This window comes from Pelophylax lessonae (assembly GCF_965119305.1).
Source record: "Pelophylax lessonae genome assembly, chromosome: 8".
Classification (NCBI taxonomy): domain Eukaryota; kingdom Metazoa; phylum Chordata; class Amphibia; order Anura; family Ranidae; genus Pelophylax; species Pelophylax lessonae.
The window spans coordinates 142,662,938-142,684,061 of record NC_138775.1 but is presented as its reverse complement, the minus strand read 5'-3'; the positions used below and the strand labels follow the sequence as shown (position 1 = coordinate 142,684,061).

The 21,124-nt window shown below is 41.0% G+C and overlaps 1 protein-coding gene across 1 annotated transcript in view; it reads left to right on the top strand.

Annotated features, from left to right (window-relative positions):
- The window catches only part of MYH9 (myosin heavy chain 9), a 215,191-nt gene that overhangs the window by 148,871 nt on the left and 45,196 nt on the right, over window positions 1-21,124 (top strand). The window contains exons 23-30 of the mRNA XM_082266538.1: window positions 4,403-4,540; window positions 4,731-4,854; window positions 5,693-5,864; window positions 11,771-11,983; window positions 12,067-12,211; window positions 14,653-14,859; window positions 15,036-15,140; window positions 20,972-21,124. Coding sequence (XP_082122664.1) covers window positions 4,403-4,540; window positions 4,731-4,854; window positions 5,693-5,864; window positions 11,771-11,983; window positions 12,067-12,211; window positions 14,653-14,859; window positions 15,036-15,140; window positions 20,972-21,124 — 1,257 coding nt within the window. The remainder of the gene's footprint in view (window positions 1-4,402; window positions 4,541-4,730; window positions 4,855-5,692; window positions 5,865-11,770; window positions 11,984-12,066; window positions 12,212-14,652; window positions 14,860-15,035; window positions 15,141-20,971) is intronic.

Below are 21,124 nucleotides of genomic sequence, written 5' to 3'. Positions count from 1 at the left end.
TAACATTTTTCTACAGCATGAATTCTTGATGGAACTCTCCTGTAAAGCCCCTTTCACACTTGTGCAACCTAAAAGCCGTGCAGTTTTTTATATTTTTTTGGCTGTACTTTAAGCAATGCCCATGTCTGTGGACCTCAGGACCTCAAAACCTATCTGACCAAAGTAATTCAGAAACTACTTTGAAGTCGCACAGATATGAACAGCACTCATTGGAAATGATGAATTACGACTTGTCATGCGACTTTGCAGTCCCAAATCGCAGGACAAGTCGCATAAGTGTGAAAGGGGGCCTTTAAAGCTTGATTACTGGGTTTAAAGGGTAACTACACTTTCATGGGGGAATAAATGGCAAAGAAAAAGAGTATACAGTTGCGACACAAGTCGTATTGTAATTGAATGTTGTTAAAAATGACCTTTACTTTTTAATCTGCAATTTTCTGAAAATGCAATATTGCTGCTACCTAGGGCTGTTCTGTACACAGAATGTGTACTGACCACACCCCAGAAACATTTCCTGCTTGTGTGATTGGCTCACCAATTTTCCCAGAATTCTGCCTTAGATAAAAGTCAGATTTCTGACATCCCCTGAAACAAATGTCATTTTTGATGAGATACTCCCAATAGGAACACATCTAAAGAATGCAGGCCCATCAGCTTTCCTCATTAGTGCTCTGCAACTGCCACAGTTGGTTGGCAATTATAAAACCCCTCCCATTAGACCCACTCGGCACAGAACAGAGGAACAAACATGGATTTCTTCAGAATAACAAAAGGTTGGAATCTGCACCAAGTTTGTCAAAATATTTGTAATGTATACAGATCACTCGCAGGGAATTATTTTATTTATTTTTTCTCTACAAAAGTTGTTACCCTTTAATTGTACACATGGATATGAGATGACAGCTGTTGGAGCAAGCAACAATTTACCATTGGATTTCTTCCGAAAAAAAACTGCATGCTTCTAGGGGAGAGACAGTTGGTTAAGGGAATCAAGAGAAACCGATTTGTTTCCTCAAGTCACCTGCCACTCTGTTCTGCCACCTTTCATTAGAATTTGCTTGTAAGCTTGACATGGGGGAAAAAAGTGGATGAAGGTGGAATGCTGCCCTTAGTGATTTTGAGGTGAATAAATGTGAAAAGTATATAAAGTGCGCTATCCTAGAAGATGCAATTGTGACATTGCATAACTTCAATGAAGAGAAAATATAAAAATAAATGAGGAAAGTGTGATAAATGCATAAAAAAATATAATACACAAATAATATAGACATGGTGGGGAGAGAGGAGGGGCTAAAAGGCACTTAAGGGTACTGTCTAATCAATAGTATAGGAAAACAGGATAAAATTTAAAAAAAACATACATTTTTATTACGCACAACATTTTTTATAAATATAATTGCAAAGTGTACACAGACAATACATCGTAAAACTGTTTATGTAGATTAGGACAGCTAAATTGTATATTGTACACAGACTACATCAAGCATGAGCCCTCACTGACTCGGTAGCATGGTAAGATGGGTGTAGCTGCTAAGATGCCCAGAATGCCTAACATGTTTCGCGACGGCACCTGAAAGTGGGGAAGGGTAGGAACTCTGCTTTAAGGCCAATGTCAGATGAGTGATTCTTTAGCAACACGACAGTCACTAAGGTGCAGCAAACAACCGTAACTTTCGCACTAGCAAGGGAGACCTCTTGTATTTCCAGTCAGCAGGACAGGTGAAGGATGTAGTCAACGGAAAGTTCTTAGTGATGGCTGTTATCAGGTTTGCTTCAAACAACTGAATGACCCAAGTGCTCACTCGAATGGGAATTATAGGCGTGCTGCTCTCCTCGGGGAAACTCAAGGACTGAAATCACAAAAAGGAGGCGCAAGCACCTAGTGCATTACCCTTGGACACCTTTAAAATTTATTTAGAATGCCAAAAACATACTTCCAAACCTGAAGAGTAAAAATCTCAATGTATGGACCAGCTCTGAGGAAGGGAACGTGTCTTCTGAAACGCGTCAGCCGTCCTAACATGGGGATAGGCCCTTCCACGTCGAGGTGGACTTATTTTATGCAATTTTTACTCTTCATGTTTGAGTGTTTTTGGCATTTAAAATAAGGTTTAAAGGTGTCCAAGGGTAATGCACTAGGTGCTTGCAAGCCTCCTTTCTTTTATGATCAGGTTTGCTTGCCTGACATGGCCTGAAATGTTTTGAGTTTATGCATGTCTAACTAATTTCTGTCAGGGTCATGTGAATAAATAAAGCTGCAAGTGTGTACGCGCTACGCTATTACCATTTGTTTGAGTAATCCCGGTCTGTGAAATGTTTTTTCTGATTTGACGATTGCTGAAAACACATCAATGAATCATAAACAAAAGTCCATATAATTGTGAAAGTGCTAGTCTCCTACAACTTGTGATGTATATCTAGAGAGATGGAAATCTCTTGGGTAAGTGCTGCAAAACATGCAGGTAGAAAACACCATGAATCCCTTTTGGGCAAACTTTCTTCTCACTGTATTGACCCCCAAGACAAAGGTCCAATATGCGCTACAATAAGACTCCTTTTCCTTCAGAACCCCAGCAGCTTAGGTGGTTGGATGGACATTTCAGTGTGTGTTTACATTTTTTTTTTTTTTTTTTATATTTCTTTATTAAATTTTCCAGGTAAAAAATTATTTACAACACTCCAATCGCTGGAGAATTTTTTCATATACATTTTACACATATTACCTTTTATCCCTTTTTTTTTTTCCCCCCCTCCCTTCCTTATCCCTCCCCCCCCCCCGTCTCTTCTTATCATTCGACTCCTATTATTTCTCTGTATTCCCTTGTGTCCTTAAACTCTTGCCACTCATCCCAAATCTCCTCTTCATTCCCCTGTTCTTCCTCCTCCCAGGTCCTCAGCTGCTCCAACTTTCTTATTTTCTCTACTTTTAACAGCCATTCTTTCCTGGAGGGGGCCTCTTCTTTTTGCCAATTAAAGGGAATCAAGCTCTTAGCTGAGTTTAATAAGTGAGGGAGTAATGTTTTTTATATTGTTTCACTGACATATGGGTTCCATGAAACATGCATTTCCAAGGATCCAAGGGAATATCTATTTTAGTAATTTTACTTATTAATTCTATAACTTCACTCCAGAATACTTTAATTTTTGGGCACTCCCACCATATATGGGCTATAGTCCCTACCATCTGACATCCCCTCCAGCAAAGTCTTGAACTCTCTACCTGAATTCTTCCCATCTTATCAGGAGTGTTGTACCACCTTGTGATCAATTTATAGTTCATCTCCTCCGTGTTGGTGTCTATCGCGGATTTATGTACTAATTGAAGGCTCCTATCCCACTGTTGTTACTACACGGGCCGAGGTCTCTTTCCCATTTTTCTTTTAATGTTATTCCTCTCTCTTTTGTTATTGTTAATAGTATTTTATACACATTCGAAATATTGTTTATTATCTTATCTTTAAGACATAATTGCTCAAGAGGGCGGAGGTCGTTTTTATCTCTCAATGGCTGCGGTAGTGACAATGTGAAGTGCTTTAGTTGGATATACCTCCACTCATTTATCTTCCAGTTTTCTTTCCGTGTGTTTACATTTTAAAGGACAAAAGTCTATGTAGTGCTCACGGCCACTTGCATGTATTAAGAAGACCAGACAAAATTCCGATCTGCAACCGTCTGGGCTGATGGCAATGGATTGGATCCTTCAATCCATTTCCATCTGTCCTGACAGTTGCAGGCTTATGTCTGGTCCTAATACATGAGTGGCTGCCTTTTTATGGTTTTGCAAATAACCGTGAGCACGATATAGGATTTCTTGTCTTTTTAACATGTAAATACACACTAAATCATCCATCTATCCACCCACCTGAGCTGCTGATATTCTCCGAGGGGCAGAGTCTGTTGATTAAGAAGGAAAGGAGTCTGTTGGGCACATATTGATTTTTGACGTGGGGGTCAATACAGTGAGGTGACATTTTTCCCAAAAAGGATTCACTATGGTGTTTTCTACCTGCATGTTTTTGCAGCGCTTAGGGATTTATATCACAAGTTGTATGGGACTACCACATTTACAATTGTATAGACTTTTCTTTTGTTTCATCGATTGGTATTTTTTTATTTGATTGCTGAAAACGCACGCACATCACTTCAGATGATGGCTTTTACTTACTGATAAACTATTGGTCATGGCGCAGCATTCATTTTGTTTTTCTTAAGCCAAAAATGTACCTGTTTTTCCAGAAGTATCTGAAGCACAGTTTCTGAGCTACATGTCTAGGAGGCAGGGCACTCTAAAAAATGTGAGGGTTTGTTTATTTTTCTTAGAGCATACTAGGAGGGAAAAGCCTTCATTTTGTCATGTCTGGATGGTTGCAATGTAGCTTTACATATTTAAAATTTTGTGTAGGAGTTAGAAGAACAGCTAGAAGAGGAAGAAGCAGCCAGACAGAAGCTACAGTTGGAAAAGGTCACGGTTGAGGCAAAACTTAAGAAGATGGAGGAAGAAGTACTAATTCTGGAAGATCAGGCAAACAAATTGAGCAAGGTAAGGACCTACATGTAGTAATCTTAAAAAAAAAAAAAAAATATATATATATATATATATATATATATATATATATATATATATATATATATATATATATATATATATATATATATATGTGTGTGTATAGTTAATTTAAACAGCTCATATTTGTAAATCCATGGCAAATTATTTTTTTTTTTTTTTGTAGGAGAAGAAACTTTTTGAGGACCGTATTGCAGAATTTACCACTAATCTAGCAGAGGAGGAAGAAAAGTCTAAGAGCCTTGCTAAACTCAAAAACAAACATGAAACCATGATCTCTGACTTGGAAGGTATAACAAAATTTGAGACAGCGTTTTTATATCCATTCTATTGTTGAATATGTTCAGTTATAGTTGTCTGCATTTTATGTAATAAATTTAAGGTCAACCACTCAGTCACAGATCAACTGGACAGGCAGGCATCATAATTTTAATAGGAGGCATTCAGTAATCAAGACATGGTTTGGAAGGTGGAGGGTTGGTAATTTTTTTTTTTTTTTTTTTTTTTTTTTTTTTTTGACGAGCACCACAAGGTGCAATTCAATTGGTCTTTTCTTATGACACTCAGGATCTCACAAGGAGCTTCCCATTTTGTTTTTACTATGGTGGTTTCTTTTTATTTACAGTACATTGTAAATTAAAAATACAGTAAAACCTATCCTAAAGCAGACTACTCAACTTGGAAAATACATTTAGATACACATTTACAATGGCAGTATTAAAGTTTTTTTTTTTTTTCACTGCTTTAACATCAAACATGTTATACTTAACTGCTCTGTCTAATGGTTTTGCACAGAGCAGCCCCCCCTCCATGATTAACCTTTTTTTAGATGTAAGATCTGAGGTCTTTTTGACCCCAGATCTCACATTAAAAACGACCTGTCCTGCTTATTTTTATTACAAGGGATGTTTACATTCGCGCCCACATATGTAAGCGATGTTCAAACCACACATGTGAGGTATCACCGCGATTGTTAGAGCAAGAGCAATATATATAAATGTCAAATTTGTGCATAAAGAACTTCTACTTGATAAAAATGTTTTAGTTTACATATCTGATTAGGATTTATTTATTTTTTTTTTTAGTTTGGAATACATTTTGGTAGCTTATAATAAAATATATTTGCAGAGCGCCTTCGCAGAGAAGAGAAGCAGCGTCAGGAGCTAGAGAAGACACGTCGCAAGTTAGAGGGAGACAGTACCGATTTACATGATCAAATTGCAGAGCTGCAAGCACAAATTGCTGAATTAAAGCTACAATTAGCTAAAAAGGAAGAAGAGCTGCAGGCTGCTCTAGCAAGGTTAGTAACATTTGCAACAGATGTTCTTATGAGATGGAATAGGGTAAGTGAGCAATGTCTGCTCTATAGGCATAGAAAAAACCCAGAATCCACTCCATGTACAAAGATGTTGAATCTGCATGATCAATTCTTTGATTTGTTGGGTCGCTTCTGATACCGGCATTTTGCAACATTTCATTCTTGTGAGCATGACTTTTATTCTCTGGCTGTTGCTGTGGAGATGGTTTCCTTCGCCCAAATAGAAGATCTAATTTTGCTTTTGTTCATCGATGGACACATCGCTCCATGAATCATAACTAGTGGGTTAGATTTCCTCCTCCAGGAGTAGGACTAGGCAGAACAAAAAACACCTGGCTAAGCTACGCCCATGGGCCCTCCTCAGCTGGTATATAACCCCTCTTTGCTCTAGGTAATCAGTTTAATCTGTCTAGTGAGGACCTAGGCTCCTGGCTGGCATCTCTCTGGTCCTAGCAATTTTCTCCTTCCTTGCATCTTTTTTTTGTTTTCACTCAGGGGATCTACAATCAACTGCCGGACTGGATAATTTAGATCCAGTGGTCCCCCCCCCCCCCCCCCAGCCAGCGGGTAACCTCCAGGGACGGTCGGACCTGCCTGCAGGTTCCATCCTCCCATCCATAAATCCATCGCTGAGCTGGGCTTCCCCCCTCTCCTCCCATCCCCCCCTGTCTGGACCTAGTCTGGTGGGGTCCCAGGGCAGAGAATGCAGCAGAGACTCCTGGGATCTCCCCCACTATCCCCACTCTGTAAGAGTCCTTGGGATAGTGTGTCACACCCTGGTAGTCTGGAGGGGTCCCGGTGCGGGAGACCCCTAGCTGCATGCCCTGCTGTTTGCAGTGTAGGTATTGTGCAGGGGGGGGGTCCCAGTGCAAAGGCTGGTGCAGTGTCCCCCCCCCCCCCCCCCTAAATGTGTCCTACCTTTTTAGGGGCGGGTCTACTGTCAGAGGATGCAGCATTGCAGAGGGTGCAGAAAAGATCCTGGCAGCATGCTTTAGTGTTTGTATCTGATGTTAAGCTCCTCATAGTGTAAAAAGGTTTTCAAACCTTTATTAAACTCAAACCTTTTTTTATGAAGATTGATGTGCTTTTTTGAGTTTAATAAAGGTTTGAAAACCTTTTTACACTATGAGGAGCTTCTCTCTCTTTCTTCTATGCTGAACGCACATCCATACAAAGGAGCAGCAGAAAAAGCGTTTTAGATTCCTATTGGCGTACGCCATTGGAATCCACACCTTCTGGTAAGTGTGCTACCTTACCCTTTGGCACAGAGTGATGGAATTCAAGGATCACCGGCACGCACGACCCCAACCTCACATTAAGAGACTTTTGAGCACGTCCTTGCACTTTCCTATTTGTGTTCACTTCACGGACTATTTTTCACTGGATATTTTTTATCAATTTTTGCTTATTATGATTTGTCATATAATTGTGTAGCCATAAGCACTTTATAGGTATATCTATTGCTTACACGTTCGCACGTGCACTTTAGTGGTAACCCACTCATTGTTTTTATCACAGTGATTTATTATAGATGTTTTTATTACTTTATATCAGCAAGTAAGGATATATAGCAATCGAGTCCGCCGGTCACACGCACTGACTTGTCTGTGAACGAGCCGCGGCGGGCGCGTGCCCGCCCGCAATTGGCTCGCAAGTCAGTGACAGGCGAGTGACTTATCCATACGTCACTCTGCCTGGCCGAGGCTGACCGCCGCAGTATATAGTCGTGCGGTGGTCGGCAACTGGTTAAGGACCTAGCTGACAAAGCGGAGGCTGTGGCACGCAGCATGTTTACTATGGCTGGTTCGGCGTTGCGGTCATTCTTTGCCTCAGCTCTAGTGTCCCAAATCCTAAGTGAATGGGCCGAGCTTTTGCGCCAGGGCCAAGGGGGTGAGCAGGTCCCCGCTGCTTATGTTTTAGCGGACCAGTTGGCCCATGGGCTGCAGTTTTATTTGTGATGCAGCTTTGGATACAGCTCCCGTGCTGTCTTTGTTTTAGCGGTGATGATTAAGTGTGTGCTGTTGGTCAAAGAATTGGCCCGCAGACCATGGGGGGGGGGGGGGGGGGGGGTAGGGAGCAGAGTACCTTCCTGCCAGTCAAGGAAAGGGAAGGAGACTTGCCGCACACAGGGGCCCATCTTCTCAGCCCATAGAAAATTATTTTGTGCTTCTGGGACGGAGAATAAGGGAAATGGATCTTTTTAAATCTTCCCCGGGAGGTTCCAAGCAATCTTGGTCGGGTAAACCAAGAGCTAGCTTCCCTGGACCAGCAGACAAGACTTCATCATGAAGGTCTGCCCTCGCCCATTTTTGTGGTGGGGGGACATCTTTGCTGATTTCCAGTCCCGTGGACTACTTTGGTGAGCATCAAGGAGATGCACAATGTTTCTTTTGGGGGAAAGGGGGACTAAGCTTGTCCTTTGCAGAAAATCCGGAGACTCGGGATTTAAAGAAAAACCTGGGAAGGTTCAGGTGATGTCTGAACTACCGAAGGGTCCCCCCCCTATCCTTGTCCAGGGAATTGATTTACCTAGGTCTGATTTTTTAATTCCTACCAGGGTGGTCCTTTAAACAACTTTCAGGAACCACAGGCTGTGATTAATGGCTGCTGTTAGAACCTGTATGCAAATTGGGAGAGAGAACTGTCTGAGTCTGGGGGTATCCACCTTCAAGACAGTTCTGTTTGCATAGTCCTACATGCAGCTCCTTTAGCAGGTTTGGCTCCACAGGAGGATACTGAAGTTTGTGACTAGGTCATAGGGTCCTCTGACAGACGCCGCAGGCATCCAGAGCCAGTATAGGGCCAGGACCCTCCTCGGCTAAGGAATCTTCCGCAGTTCCTGCTAGGAATCATGAGCGAGGATCTTGCAATCATCCTGGTGGCTGTAAATGTCTCTTGGGCTTCCTCTCTGAAGACCAGTTGTCCCAAGGGCTGATCTAAGATCTTGCTTTGCAGTCGCTGGTTTTAATGGCCTAGCTTTTGAAAACCAGATACTGAGGGATAGGTCTGTCTGGATTAGTGATCCCTACTATATTGAAGGCAAGGAGGTCGTCTTCCAGGAAGATATTCTATCGTAAATGGAAAGCGTACATTTCTTGGGAGTCGTTTGGCACTCATCCTCTATCCTTTTCTGTGGCTCGGATCTTAAACTTTCTTCAATAGGGCTTTGATCAGAAGTTGGCCTTGTGTACCATTTTTAAGGGCCATGTGTCTGCCTTGGCAAACTTTTTTTTAGCGACCCCCCCCCTCTAGCCATGCACTCTTTAGTTAGTACCTACATTCAGGGGGTTAAACATGTGGCTCCACCTGTACGGTCTCTTGCTGCCATGGGATTTAAATTTAGTACTTTTGTTCTCCAGAAACCTCCCATTTGAGAATATTTGGGAGATTCACTTGCCTATGTTTTCCCAGAAGGTGACATTCTTGGTGGCCATTACCTCGGCCCTTGGTGGCATTATCCTGTCATATTCCCTATTTAGTGGTCCATAGGGATAAAGTGGTTCTTTGTTCCTGTCCATTCCTGCCCAAAGTGGTCTCTGACTTCCATTTGAATGAGGACATTGTGTTGCCTTGTGTCCCAAGCCGGCTCATCCCAAGGAATTTGCTTTGCATACCTTGGATGTGGTTTGTGCAAATCAGGTCGATCTGGCAGCTACTGAGTATTTTCGGACGTCAGACTCGCTTTTTGTGGTTACGGACAGACCAAGAAAAGGGCTGGCCGCTTCTTTGGCTAACAACTCCAGATGGATCAGACAGATGGTGGCTCAAGCCTATTCCATTAAAGGTCGGGTTCCACCTTTCCTTGTCACGGCGCATTCTGCTTGTGCTTCTTGGGCCTTCTGTCAATCGCAAGTTTGCAAGGTGGCCACTTGGTCATCCATACATACCTTTATACAAAATTCTAGAAGGTAGATACTTTGGCATCTGTGAATGCTTCTTTTGGCAGCAAAGTTTTGTAGGCTGCTGTTTAAGTGGAGCTGTTCCCTCTTGGGGTGTTTTTTCTTTAAACCTTTATTTTTCAGTTGAGGCTCCAGTGACCCAGTTAAAACTCCTGTGTCCTGGTTAAGGGCGCTTATGTTTACCCTTAGGTTATTTTCCCCACACCTCACCTTTTTTTTTTTTTTTTTTTTGCACTACTTTTGGACGTCCAACTTGTTATAAGTTATGGAGCGCTGTGTCCGTCGAACGAAAACAGGGGATTTTTGTACTTGCTGTAAAATTAATTTCTCTGAGTTTATCGGCAGACACAGCACCAACTCCTCTATGGAGTTTTGATACTTCTAATACTTCTTGCTACTAAACTGAGGACCTAGAGCAGAGAGGGGGTTTATAGAGGAAAGCCCATGGCCGTAGCCAGGTGTTTTTGTTCTGAATAATCCTATCCCTGCAGGAGGCAATATAACCCTCCAATGATTTATGTACTGCTGTGTCCGTCAAACTCCGAGAAATGGATTTTAGGGTAAGTCCAAAAATCACATTTTCTCAATCCTACATTGCAGAATACAGGGTTCTTCATATTCATATCTATTTGGCTTTTGCTTTGAATTGTGAGTGCCTCTGTCGTGAAGCCAGAGTTTGTTTCCCTGTGAGTGTCCCTTGTGCATTGAGGAAGCTCTGACTGAATTCTGCATGTGGAGCGATACACCACAGTAGCGGTTTTTAAAAGGGGCAGAATGGTGAGGCTACCGTGTGGACTGCGCCACTGATTCTCGCGTATTTGCAATGCCTGGAACTTCAGCCCCTTTTGCGGGATTATAAGCAGTCTGAGGAACATCCTCAGGATCAGAGATGAAGAGGAAGCTGTCAAGGATCAGGAATCTTTTTTTTTTTTTTTTTTTTTTCCCCCCTCCCAGGTGGAATCTCCTGGTCCAAGCTCTCGGACGTGGAAGACCACAGTGGTCCTTCTGACAAACATGATACAAACTTAAGTTATTACTTTGCGTACTCTCCCTCAAGTCACTGCATTTGGGTCCTGGCAGCTGCCAAACATCACAAAATGTTTCTAGTGCCCACTCACAAGTTTTTTTTTTTTTTTTCACCATGGAAGAGACTCACTCCATAGTACGCCATGGAAGAGCAATTCAAGAAAATGGGGTTCTCCGGCTGTCAACCTGGTCATTTTCCTACCTGAATGAAGCCCTGCAGGTCCCAGTAAATGAGGTCCCAGTCTTTTGAAGAGCTCTAACCGGTTTTCCGTGGCATCTTTAATCGCCCATCTCTGGTAGGAATGGCTTCGCAGCCTTTGGTGGGAGTTTTCCAAGTCAAAGTTCCTGCCAGAGCCTTGAGTTTTGATTTGGAAGCCTAAGTGTTCATCGCGTTATTTGGGGTCTGGTTATTGAGGACTTTGGGTATCCCTATTGTGTAGGATACCTGAAAGACCGGTTTCTCAGAGCAGACCGCTCGGACCTCAAATGTCAAGCAGACGTTCTAGAAAGGTTTGGGTTGGATTTTGAACTTTCAGAAATCGTGTAACTTAATTGACTGCTTGAGAGGTGGAGATTTTTATATTTTCTCATGTTTGAGGTGCCCTGTGTTCTGTTATGTACTCCAAGGAATGGATTTTACAGGTAAGCTAGTAATCCTAATTTACGAAGGGTTTGTTTCCCTTTTCCATTGTTGCACGGAGTGTGATTTGCTAAGAGGGGAAATGGACTTTGTCCTAAATCTCATACATGAAGCATGACTGTTCATAAATGTAAAAGTCCTATTTGTAATGAGCTCCATTGCTGTGCCCAGTTTGTATTATGGCTGCTGCAGAAAGCTTCACTTTAGACAAAGGAAATATCATTCCCCCCCTTTATTTTAAGAGATGTTATAGGTGGCACAAGGCATGATTTACCTATCCATGTTTTATTTCTCTTCTCTAAACTTGTCTGCGCTATTCCTAGGGTGGAGGAAGAAGCTACACAGAAAAACATTGCCATTAAGAAAATTAGAGAGTTAGAATCTCAGATTAGTGAACTGCAGGAAGATCTTGATGCTGAGAGAGCTGCACGCAATAAGGCAGAGAAACAAAAGCGTGATCTAGGAGAAGAACTTGAAGCATTAAAGACTGAACTTGAGGATACCTTGGACTCAACAGCCGCACAACAAGAACTCCGGTATTAACGTTTAGAAGTATTAGTACATTTTGAGGCTAGATTCAATCTGTAGATGGGTAGTAACCCTTTTTATTTTTTCCCAGAACAAAACGTGAGCAGGAGGTATCACACTTGAAGAAAAATTTGGAAGAGGAAGCTCGGCTTCATGAAGGCCAAATTCAGGAGCTCAGACAGAAGCACGCACAAGCTGTTGAAGAGCTTTCTGAACAGTTGGAACAGACAAAACGGGTAGGTCAAATAAAGTGATTGCCCTACAAAAAATGGATCCTGTTCCCTTCAAGCATGTTATACAGCACAGTGTTTGTGCTGCGTAGTTTGGTCTGTGTGTCCGTCACCTGCTGTCTCTCCTCTGTCCTCCCTCCCCCTCCTCCATACCTGTCAGCTGTGTCAGTACCTGCCCCTTTCTGCCTGCTGCAAAAAAGTTTTCCTATTTCCTGTGTTATAGTAAATGCACTAGTGTATGTATATTAAAGAAAAAAAAAATATGCCACTTCATACCAAATTTCAGATTGGTGCTCATGTGATTGACTGCAGCTCATCTCCTGGCTGACATCAGCCGGGTATTCTCAGTCCGCTGTATCTTTCGGATCAGAGAAGACAGCGGTGGGCGATCGCGAGAGCGCGAATGTTTATTTAAAAAAAAAAAATCAAAGTATATGCCCCAGTGTATAAAACAGGTGATTATAGGAAGAAAAATCACCACTCAACAAAATAATTAGGGGAATGGAGGACATCAGCTATGAGGAAAGACTACAAGCACTGAACTTATTCTCTCTGGAGAACAGACTATTGAGGGGGAGATATATCAATGTACAAATACTGTACTGGCGACCCTAGCATAAGGAATCTATTCAGAGAAAGGGAATACAATAAGACACTTGGCCACTCACTAAAACTAGAGGAAAGGCGGTTTAACCTTAAAATACGTAGGGGGTTCTTCACTGTAAGAGCAGTAAGGATGTGGAATTCTCTTCCACAAACAGTCATATCAGCAGGAAGCATCGATAGTTTTAAACTATTAGATGGGCACCTTAGACCACAACATACAGGGGTTTACAATGTACGGTTAACAGCAAACACACGCCCATCATGGGTTGAACTGGATGGACTGATGTCTTTTTTTCAACCTCACAAACTATGCATGTCAGCAGGGCTGCTCTACATGCCCATTTTCAGCTAAGGAACTAATTATCAGGAGCAAAATGTCAGCTGAAAACCCTTCTATTCCCCCAGTAAAGGTTTTATTTAGGACTCTTTTGGGTACCCACATTAGAAGATCTTTTGATTTTACGCTGTTTAGACATAATTTTCAGATAATTGGGTCAGTGCCTATAAAGTGTATTACACCATGGAAGTTTTTCTTAATTTCATAGAACACAAACACTTTTTTGTACACGGATTAACACAGTAGGTCTAAAGGGTCCCCCCCCCCCCAAAAAAAAGGTTGTTTTTAGCCTATAGTGTTAGACTATTTTCTCTTTTTTTTTTTTTTTAATATTCTTTAACGCTTTTGGATAAATGCTCAGACTCCCAAAACCAACCCCCCCCCCAGAGTTGAACGTCAGAGAATTTTGTATTCACCCAGCAAAAGACCACAAAAAGGAACTGACCTTTCATACATATTCCAAACCTTATAGGTATTTGTGGCAATCGCATTAATGCTGAAATTTTTTATAAATTGCTGCGAAGTGGCTATATAAGCAGACTAGTGAGAGAGGCCAACAAGAGACCTATGGACAATTTTGAAGTAGTTACAGGCCTTAATGGTGACTTTTTTGGGTGCTTAATTAGTCACGACTTAATTTAGAAGTGGAAAAGGAAACCTCTCAACTAGAACTCGCATGATATCTCGTACAGTTTGCCAGAAGGCTCATGAAAGACTGAAGGTAACAGAAGGTTCTTTGGTATGAGGAGATAAAAATGAAACCTATTGGCCATACACGCTGCTTGGCGCAAGACCATTTCTGCATAGTGACATAAGCCAAATGTTCTCAATATTAAGAAAAGTGACTTAACAACCACTTTAACTTTATGGGAGGCAATAGTTCTAATTTGTCTTTTTTTTTTTTTTTCCTTTTTTCCTCATCTCCCCACTAGGGAGATGCTTTCTGTTCTGCTGTCCATTGCCTCTGGAATGTACAACATTTTGAGATGTGTCACAAATAGAGGGGACAACTTCAATGGGATACTTGTTCCAGTGACCTCTAATGGAGGGTTTTTGTTTGGATAGATTTTTCACTTCTGTTTACCATTTTGTTTTGTTTGAGTCTTGCACTGCCTGTTGCAAAAATAAGTTTTGTGTGCAGTAGGTGTGGCTCAACAGTCATGGGATCTCTAGAGATATTGTTACCAGTTTAGGTAGCTCACCATTGTAATGAATTTGATACTTGTAAAGGTTGAATTGTATTAGCAGGGCACTATGCAAAAGCATGAAGCACTACTACAGGTCATGCTGGCCTATCATTAAAAAAATCAACAGGATATTGGAGGAATGTGCAAACTAAAAATATAAACTAAAAACCAAGTTATGCTTTAAGTGCAGACCTATCCTTTTTTTTTTTTTTTTTTTTTAAATACCCTGCAATTCTCAGTCTACAAAGATGGCACACACGACTGAGTTGGCTTCACATTGATCTGTACTGTGGTTAACACCTGTTTTTTCCTCATAGGTAAAAGGAAACTTGGAAAAGGCCAAACAAGCGCTTGAAAGTGAGCGTAATGAACTAGCCAATGAGGTGAAAGCTCTCATGCAGGGCAAAGGAGACTCTGAACACAAGAGAAAAAAAGTAGAGGTACAGCTTCAGGAATTGCAAGTCAAAGTATCAGAAGGTGACAGATTTCGTGCTGAGCTGTCAGAGAAGGCAAACCGACTGCAGGTACAGTGCATGTGTATATATTGTATTGCTGAAAAAAGATTGATGTGGGGGGGGGGGGATGCACAAACTGTGAGAGATGGGGGGGGGGGGGGGGGGCTGCAGAGACCATAACAGATGAGGGAGGGCTGGACAGTGAACATTATTTACTTAATTTTGGTGTATAAATTTGTCTTTAGGTTGAGTTGGACAATGTCACAAGTCTTCTTTCTCAATCAGACAGCAAATCTAGCAAATTTGCCAAAGATTTCTCTACCTTGGAATCACAGCTGCAAGACACTCAGGTATGTGTAACATTTTCTAGTTTTGTGTGCAAATATACTCAAATCAATAGTCACTAGGGACCATGAAATTAGCATAAGTAGCGCAGATAGTACATGAATCATGCATCAAAAAAACAGAAGAAAAAGAGTCCTTTGAACGTTCATATATAAATACACAATAAAATATATGAATGCTTTCACATATAAACGTCCATCCTTGGATGTATAAGGGTTAAGAGGATTACAAAATCCAGCAACAGTCCACTTCACCAAGCAGGAGTCACCACTGTGTGTCGGGGTCACCAAATAACGAAACCTCCACCGTTGTGATAAACATAGGGGGGTGGCAACTCACCAGAACAAATGGCCCACCTACTCTCATAGGATAGGCACACAGGCTTGTGTATAAATCTCCCTCTTGGAGTCGGATTTCGCTGCAGATAAACATATACCTCTGATGGTCTCTCATATATTAGCGTGCGTCCCTTTTTCCTCACATGAAATCACCCGTCCAGCAAGCATAGAGGAAACAAAAGAGGAACCGCACTAGCGTAATATTGCTTAAACCATAAAAACTTTATTCCAAAGAAACCCAAATACAATGCACTCACAAAACACAAGATATCAATGAGCCTTCATAATCTTAAAGTACCGCGGGTACCGTAGTGGGCAATGTTGGTCCAGCTCACCCTCTCCACGCTGGTGTCCCAGACCTCAAAAGCCTCCGCTCGTGTCCCCCATGTACTTCCGGTCGCCGTGAGGTTAATGCTCTGACGCGTTTCGTCATTTCCGATGACTTCGAAGGGCGTGAACCTCACGGCACACAGATATATAGACGCCTGCTGACAATTTTGACGTACAAGGAACATTCCGCCCCTTTATGAATTCAGCCGCAGCATGGCTGCAAAGACTTCTGCCCACACTAGACTGAAGACCGGTCCTACACTCTTCCGCCCGTGCCCATACTAGGGTCCTAATACCGTAAAGGCGGCTCCAAGCTGCCAAAATGATTGCTATAAGTCTTTACTACATAATATGGGCGGTAGTGCAGCTGTAGACCTCTTGAAGTTACTTTTCCTCATGTCAGCAATCCTCTACTACAATTCACCAACAACAAATGTCAATGCATTGCATACAAAAAAGTGAACTAATAAAATGCATAAAATTAGAACACACATATATGTAATACACTATACACTGCCAATTCATGTAAAAACTCAGATAATAAACCCAATAATAATTAGGTATCAGGATCAGGTAAGAATACATATATAAGACTTCTATATGTCATAATGACCAATCTGAGAAAAAATAAGATAAATTAAAAAAAAATGGAGATCAAATATTCCAATGTATTCTTCAATACAGTTTGTTTTGGATGGGAACCCCTAAATATTGCCAAATAGAAGATTCAACCATACCATATATAGAGAACCCGGATCATAAACAAAAATATAAATATATAAACATGACCAGCATGGGTTTTAAATAATATAATAGAATATAATTCATGAATAAAAATTAATTCATGAATAAAATATTATTCATGAATAAAATTGTATATAAAAATGATTAAAAGTAGATAAAAAGACAAGGATAAACTAGCTTAACATAGAGTAAAAATGGGGACACCCCATCTTCAAAGTTCAATGGATCTATAAATTTTATAAAGGAATTTCGTATAAAATTCTATCAAAAATGAAAATCAACAAAGGCCACACAAACAAATCTAGAATGTCCCTCACAGATCACAAAAGAAACAATTGAGGTCCAAATCAATATTTAATCCTTTGGGGACCAAGGCCTGGGTGAGAAATATCCATTTGGTCTTGAACTTGGATAATTCTCTTACCCAGTTTGCCCCCCTCCAAGAGGGGGTAACCCTTTCTATCCCCCAAAAGTGAAGACCACAAGGGTCCTGGTTATGGTACCTCCTAAAGTGCTCGGAAACACTGATACTTGAAACCGTTCAGAATGTTTGAGATGTTCTCCCACCCGTTTCTTGACGGTCCGTTTCGTTCTGCCGATATAGGTAAGATTGCAAGGGCACATCAGAGCGTATACCACATATGTGGTATCGCACGTCATCAAATTTTGGATTTTAAAATGTTTCCCTATTGCAGGGACCCCAAATTCATCTTTTCTTTAAATTAGACTTTGTAAAAGAACAAGCTCTACATCGTCCACACGTGTGGAAGCCTTTTCTATCCGGAAAAAAGGTTACATTTGGGGGATCCAAGACCTTCACCACCCTATCACCAAAATTGGGGGCTTTACAATATATGAAGGAAGGATTAGCCAGTAGTACTGGACCAAATACCCAATCTTTCTGGAGCATAGGCCAATGTTTTCTAAAAATTGCCTCAACATTCTTAGTCACTCGAAAAATCGGATAAAAAGCTCCATTCCTTCGTATTGTGTGTGGTTTTAATTTTATTTTTCAAAACCTCTGACCTAGGCAGATCAAGAATCTTCTTGATCTCTTGGTCCAGACATTCTTCTTTGTACCCTTTCGTAAACCTATCCTTAATTATTGCTGATTGTGTCAGAAAATCATGGTCAAACGTACAATTCCGCTTGACCCTCATAAATTGACCCCTTGGTATATTTTTTTACCACATAGGGTGATGGCCGCTCATGATAGATAGGTAGCTATTACGGTCTGTTTGTTTTAAAATAAACCTTTGTTGCAAAACCATAAAAACATCTAAAAATTGTATATTAGTTCTGTCCCAATGAAATTCCAACTTAATGTTGTTGGAATTTGAATTCAGATGGGACATGAAAGACAAGAGATTCTTCAGAGCCCTCCCAGATGAACAAGATGTCATCAATGAATCTTTTATAATCGCAATTCATTTTTCCGCTGATTAAAAACAAATTTGTCCTCCCATTCGGCCATGAAAATGTTTGCTAGACTGGAGGCAAATTTGGCTCCCATGGCCACCCCTGTCTTCTGGCTGTAAAAACAATCATGAAACCAAAAATAATTATGTGAAAGACCAAAATCCAGCGTTTTATTCATAAAAAAAAAAAAAAAAAAAAAAATCTTTTGTTCAAACGGAATTTCATCCCTTTTACTAAGAGCCCAATTAAGGGCCAAGAGGGCATCATGCTGGATGATGGTATAGAGTGAGGACACATCGCCCGTCGCTAAGAAGGCCGAGTCCTCACTCAACCAGTGATATCAATAAATCCTTTGTATCCTTCAAAAAGGCCTTGGTGGTTATCACACTCAGTTGAAGGAATTTATCAAGATATTGGCCTAAGCTAGCGGTCACGGAACCAATACCGTTAACTATAGGACGTGCTGGAGACACTTCACATCCTTATGTATCTTGGGGAGCGTATATATTGTGGGAATTCTACACACACTCGGGGTCAGGTACCTTTTCTCCTTCTTGGTTAAGGCATGCATTTTGTAACCAAAGTTAACCAGACCTCTAAGTTCCTCATCAAACCTGGAGGTCGGATCAGCGGATAACTTGGTATAAGTGTTCACATCACTTAACATACTAGTCAGTTGTTGATGGTAAAAACTCTCGAGTATGACTACTCCTCCCCCCTTATCTGCTGGCCTAATAATAATTTCTTTCCTTTTCTCTAGGGATTCAAGGCCTTCAGTAATGCGTCTACTGCTATTTTGAATCTTTTTATTAGGTATCGGTTCTTGTAAATCCTCCAATACCGAATTTTTAAACACCTCAACGTAATGATTATTATTTACCTGGGGGTTCATGATAGATTTGTTTTTTAAACCGCTATTCAACATGCCCCCTCCATTCACATTACTTACAGAGGTGATTGGATTCTTCAATAAGTACTTTTTCAAATTTAATATTCAAAAAGTACTTTTTCAAATTTAATTTTCTGATGTACTTATGGGTATCGATGTATACATTCAATTTGTTTAGCACGTTTCGGTGCACACTTTAATCCTTGGTCCAAAATATACAGTTCTTTCTGAGTAAATTCAACTTGGCTCGGATTAAAAATGCCCTGATTCATTGTTCCCTTCTCCTTTTTCTTGTATTGGACCCTTCGTCCAGCTCGGACTCCTTGTATGAGATTTTCCCCAGGTCTTCCCATTCCCCTTTGTGCGGATTCGGGTAGGGGCGGCGTCTCCCCCCCGTCCCCTCCCTCTCCCTAAAAAAAAGGACCCCCTCTTGAAGTTTGGCCATTAGACGTTCCATACTCTGCAAGGGGTTGGTAATAGTGTGTACAAAATTGGGATTAGGGTAACCACCACTTTGTGCATAAGTGGTTGATCCTAATTTACCCCTTCTCCCATTACCAAATCCTCTAGTAGATTTTCCCCTTTGGGGGACCTCAATCCACTGTTTATTTTCTCTATAGTCTGAATTCTAATTTCCTTGTTGCTGTCTCCAATTAGGAGTAGCATCCCTAGATTCCCACTGATTTTTGGGTGGTCTTCTAGGTGTGGCTCTCCGGATAGGTGTATCTGGAGCATTAATTGATGCCCCTGTAACCACCGTATCCTCAATCTGGACTTCCGGTCCTTCACTATTGGCGGTTTCCACCTGCCATTTATAAATGACTTTATTTTCAAAATCTCTTGTCTCTATTATATTAACTTTCTTTTTCTGAATATCCTTGTCTATTTTATCCAATTTCTTTTGTGTTGCTTCATTAAAATCCTTCAAATCACTAGTTCCCACCACATTATCTATTTTTTCTAGTTTTATTAACCACCTCCTTTTGTAGGAGAATTGAAGGTTTTAAATACAGAAAAGTAGAATTTTTGGGGGGAGCAGGTATGCAACCCACCTGGGGTGGGGTTTGAATGCCTGCATTGGCCAGGGAGCAGCAAGCTGCCAGTATAAAAACATGAGCCACCAGGAAGGCAAATATAGATGCTCTTCTAAAGGCTGGGTGGTTTTTCCAAGTAACCTTTGGTGACGGGGTTACTTTAAACGTTGTCAGGTCTCAGCATTGACTGTATAAATAGGACATGTACCCTTTTGTACTCTACAGCCCATTTGTGGATAGATTGGCATCTGCAATTACCATTTTCATATATTTTAATGTTGGAACATCTTTGTAAACGAGTTGTGGCAGGGCTGAGGGTGATTGAATCAAAGATTAGGTACATTTTTTAGACCAGAAGATTAGGCCTGAAACTATCTTAACTGATATCTGCAGATTCCAGAAAAGGAAAAACAAGTATCTGGCATCTGTCACAAACTCAAAAAGTATATTTTAAATTACAAGGATTTCTGTACCAAATTACAATACAAAATCCTTTCTTTGCTCTTTTTTTTTTTTTTTTTTTTTTTTTGTGTAGTCTTGTTAATTTTGTACCTTAACCTCAATACTGGGCACTTTTACCCCCTTCCTACCCAGGCCAGCTTTCAGCATTGTCACACTTTGAATGACAATGGTGCGGTCATTCAACGCGGTATCCAAATTATTATATTTTTCTCACAAATCCTTTTGGTGATATTTGATCACCACTGGGTTTTTCACTTTTTGCTAACCTGAAAGATTTGAGACATTTTAGTTTGTCAGAAAATGTTGTCAGTGAGGCAAGGAGAGCAGATAACCAGCATTGCCTTGTTTAGCTGTGATTGGACACAGCTGATCACATGGGTAAAGAACAGCATCATCGGCTTTTTATCAAGATGGAGGTTGCGCCGTGTCCCAGGGTTCATGATCCGGTGGTGAGACTGGGGGCGCGCATCCTGCCTGCTGTTGGTCTATACGGTGGGCGGGAGTTAAGAGCTCTCCAGAGTCTTTTAAAAGTAAAATGACATCCAGATGTGTTTGACTGACTGAATCCATTGAGTCCTCAGACTTTTTTATTTATGATCTTCATCTTTTATTTAATCTAGGAACTCTTACAAGAAGAGACACGTCAAAAACTGAGCTTTAGCACAAAACTCAAACAAATGGAAGATGAGAAAAATGGCTTCCTGGAACAATTAGAAGAGGAGGAGGAAGCAAAGAAAAACCTATCGAAGCAAGTCTCAACACTGCAAGCTCAG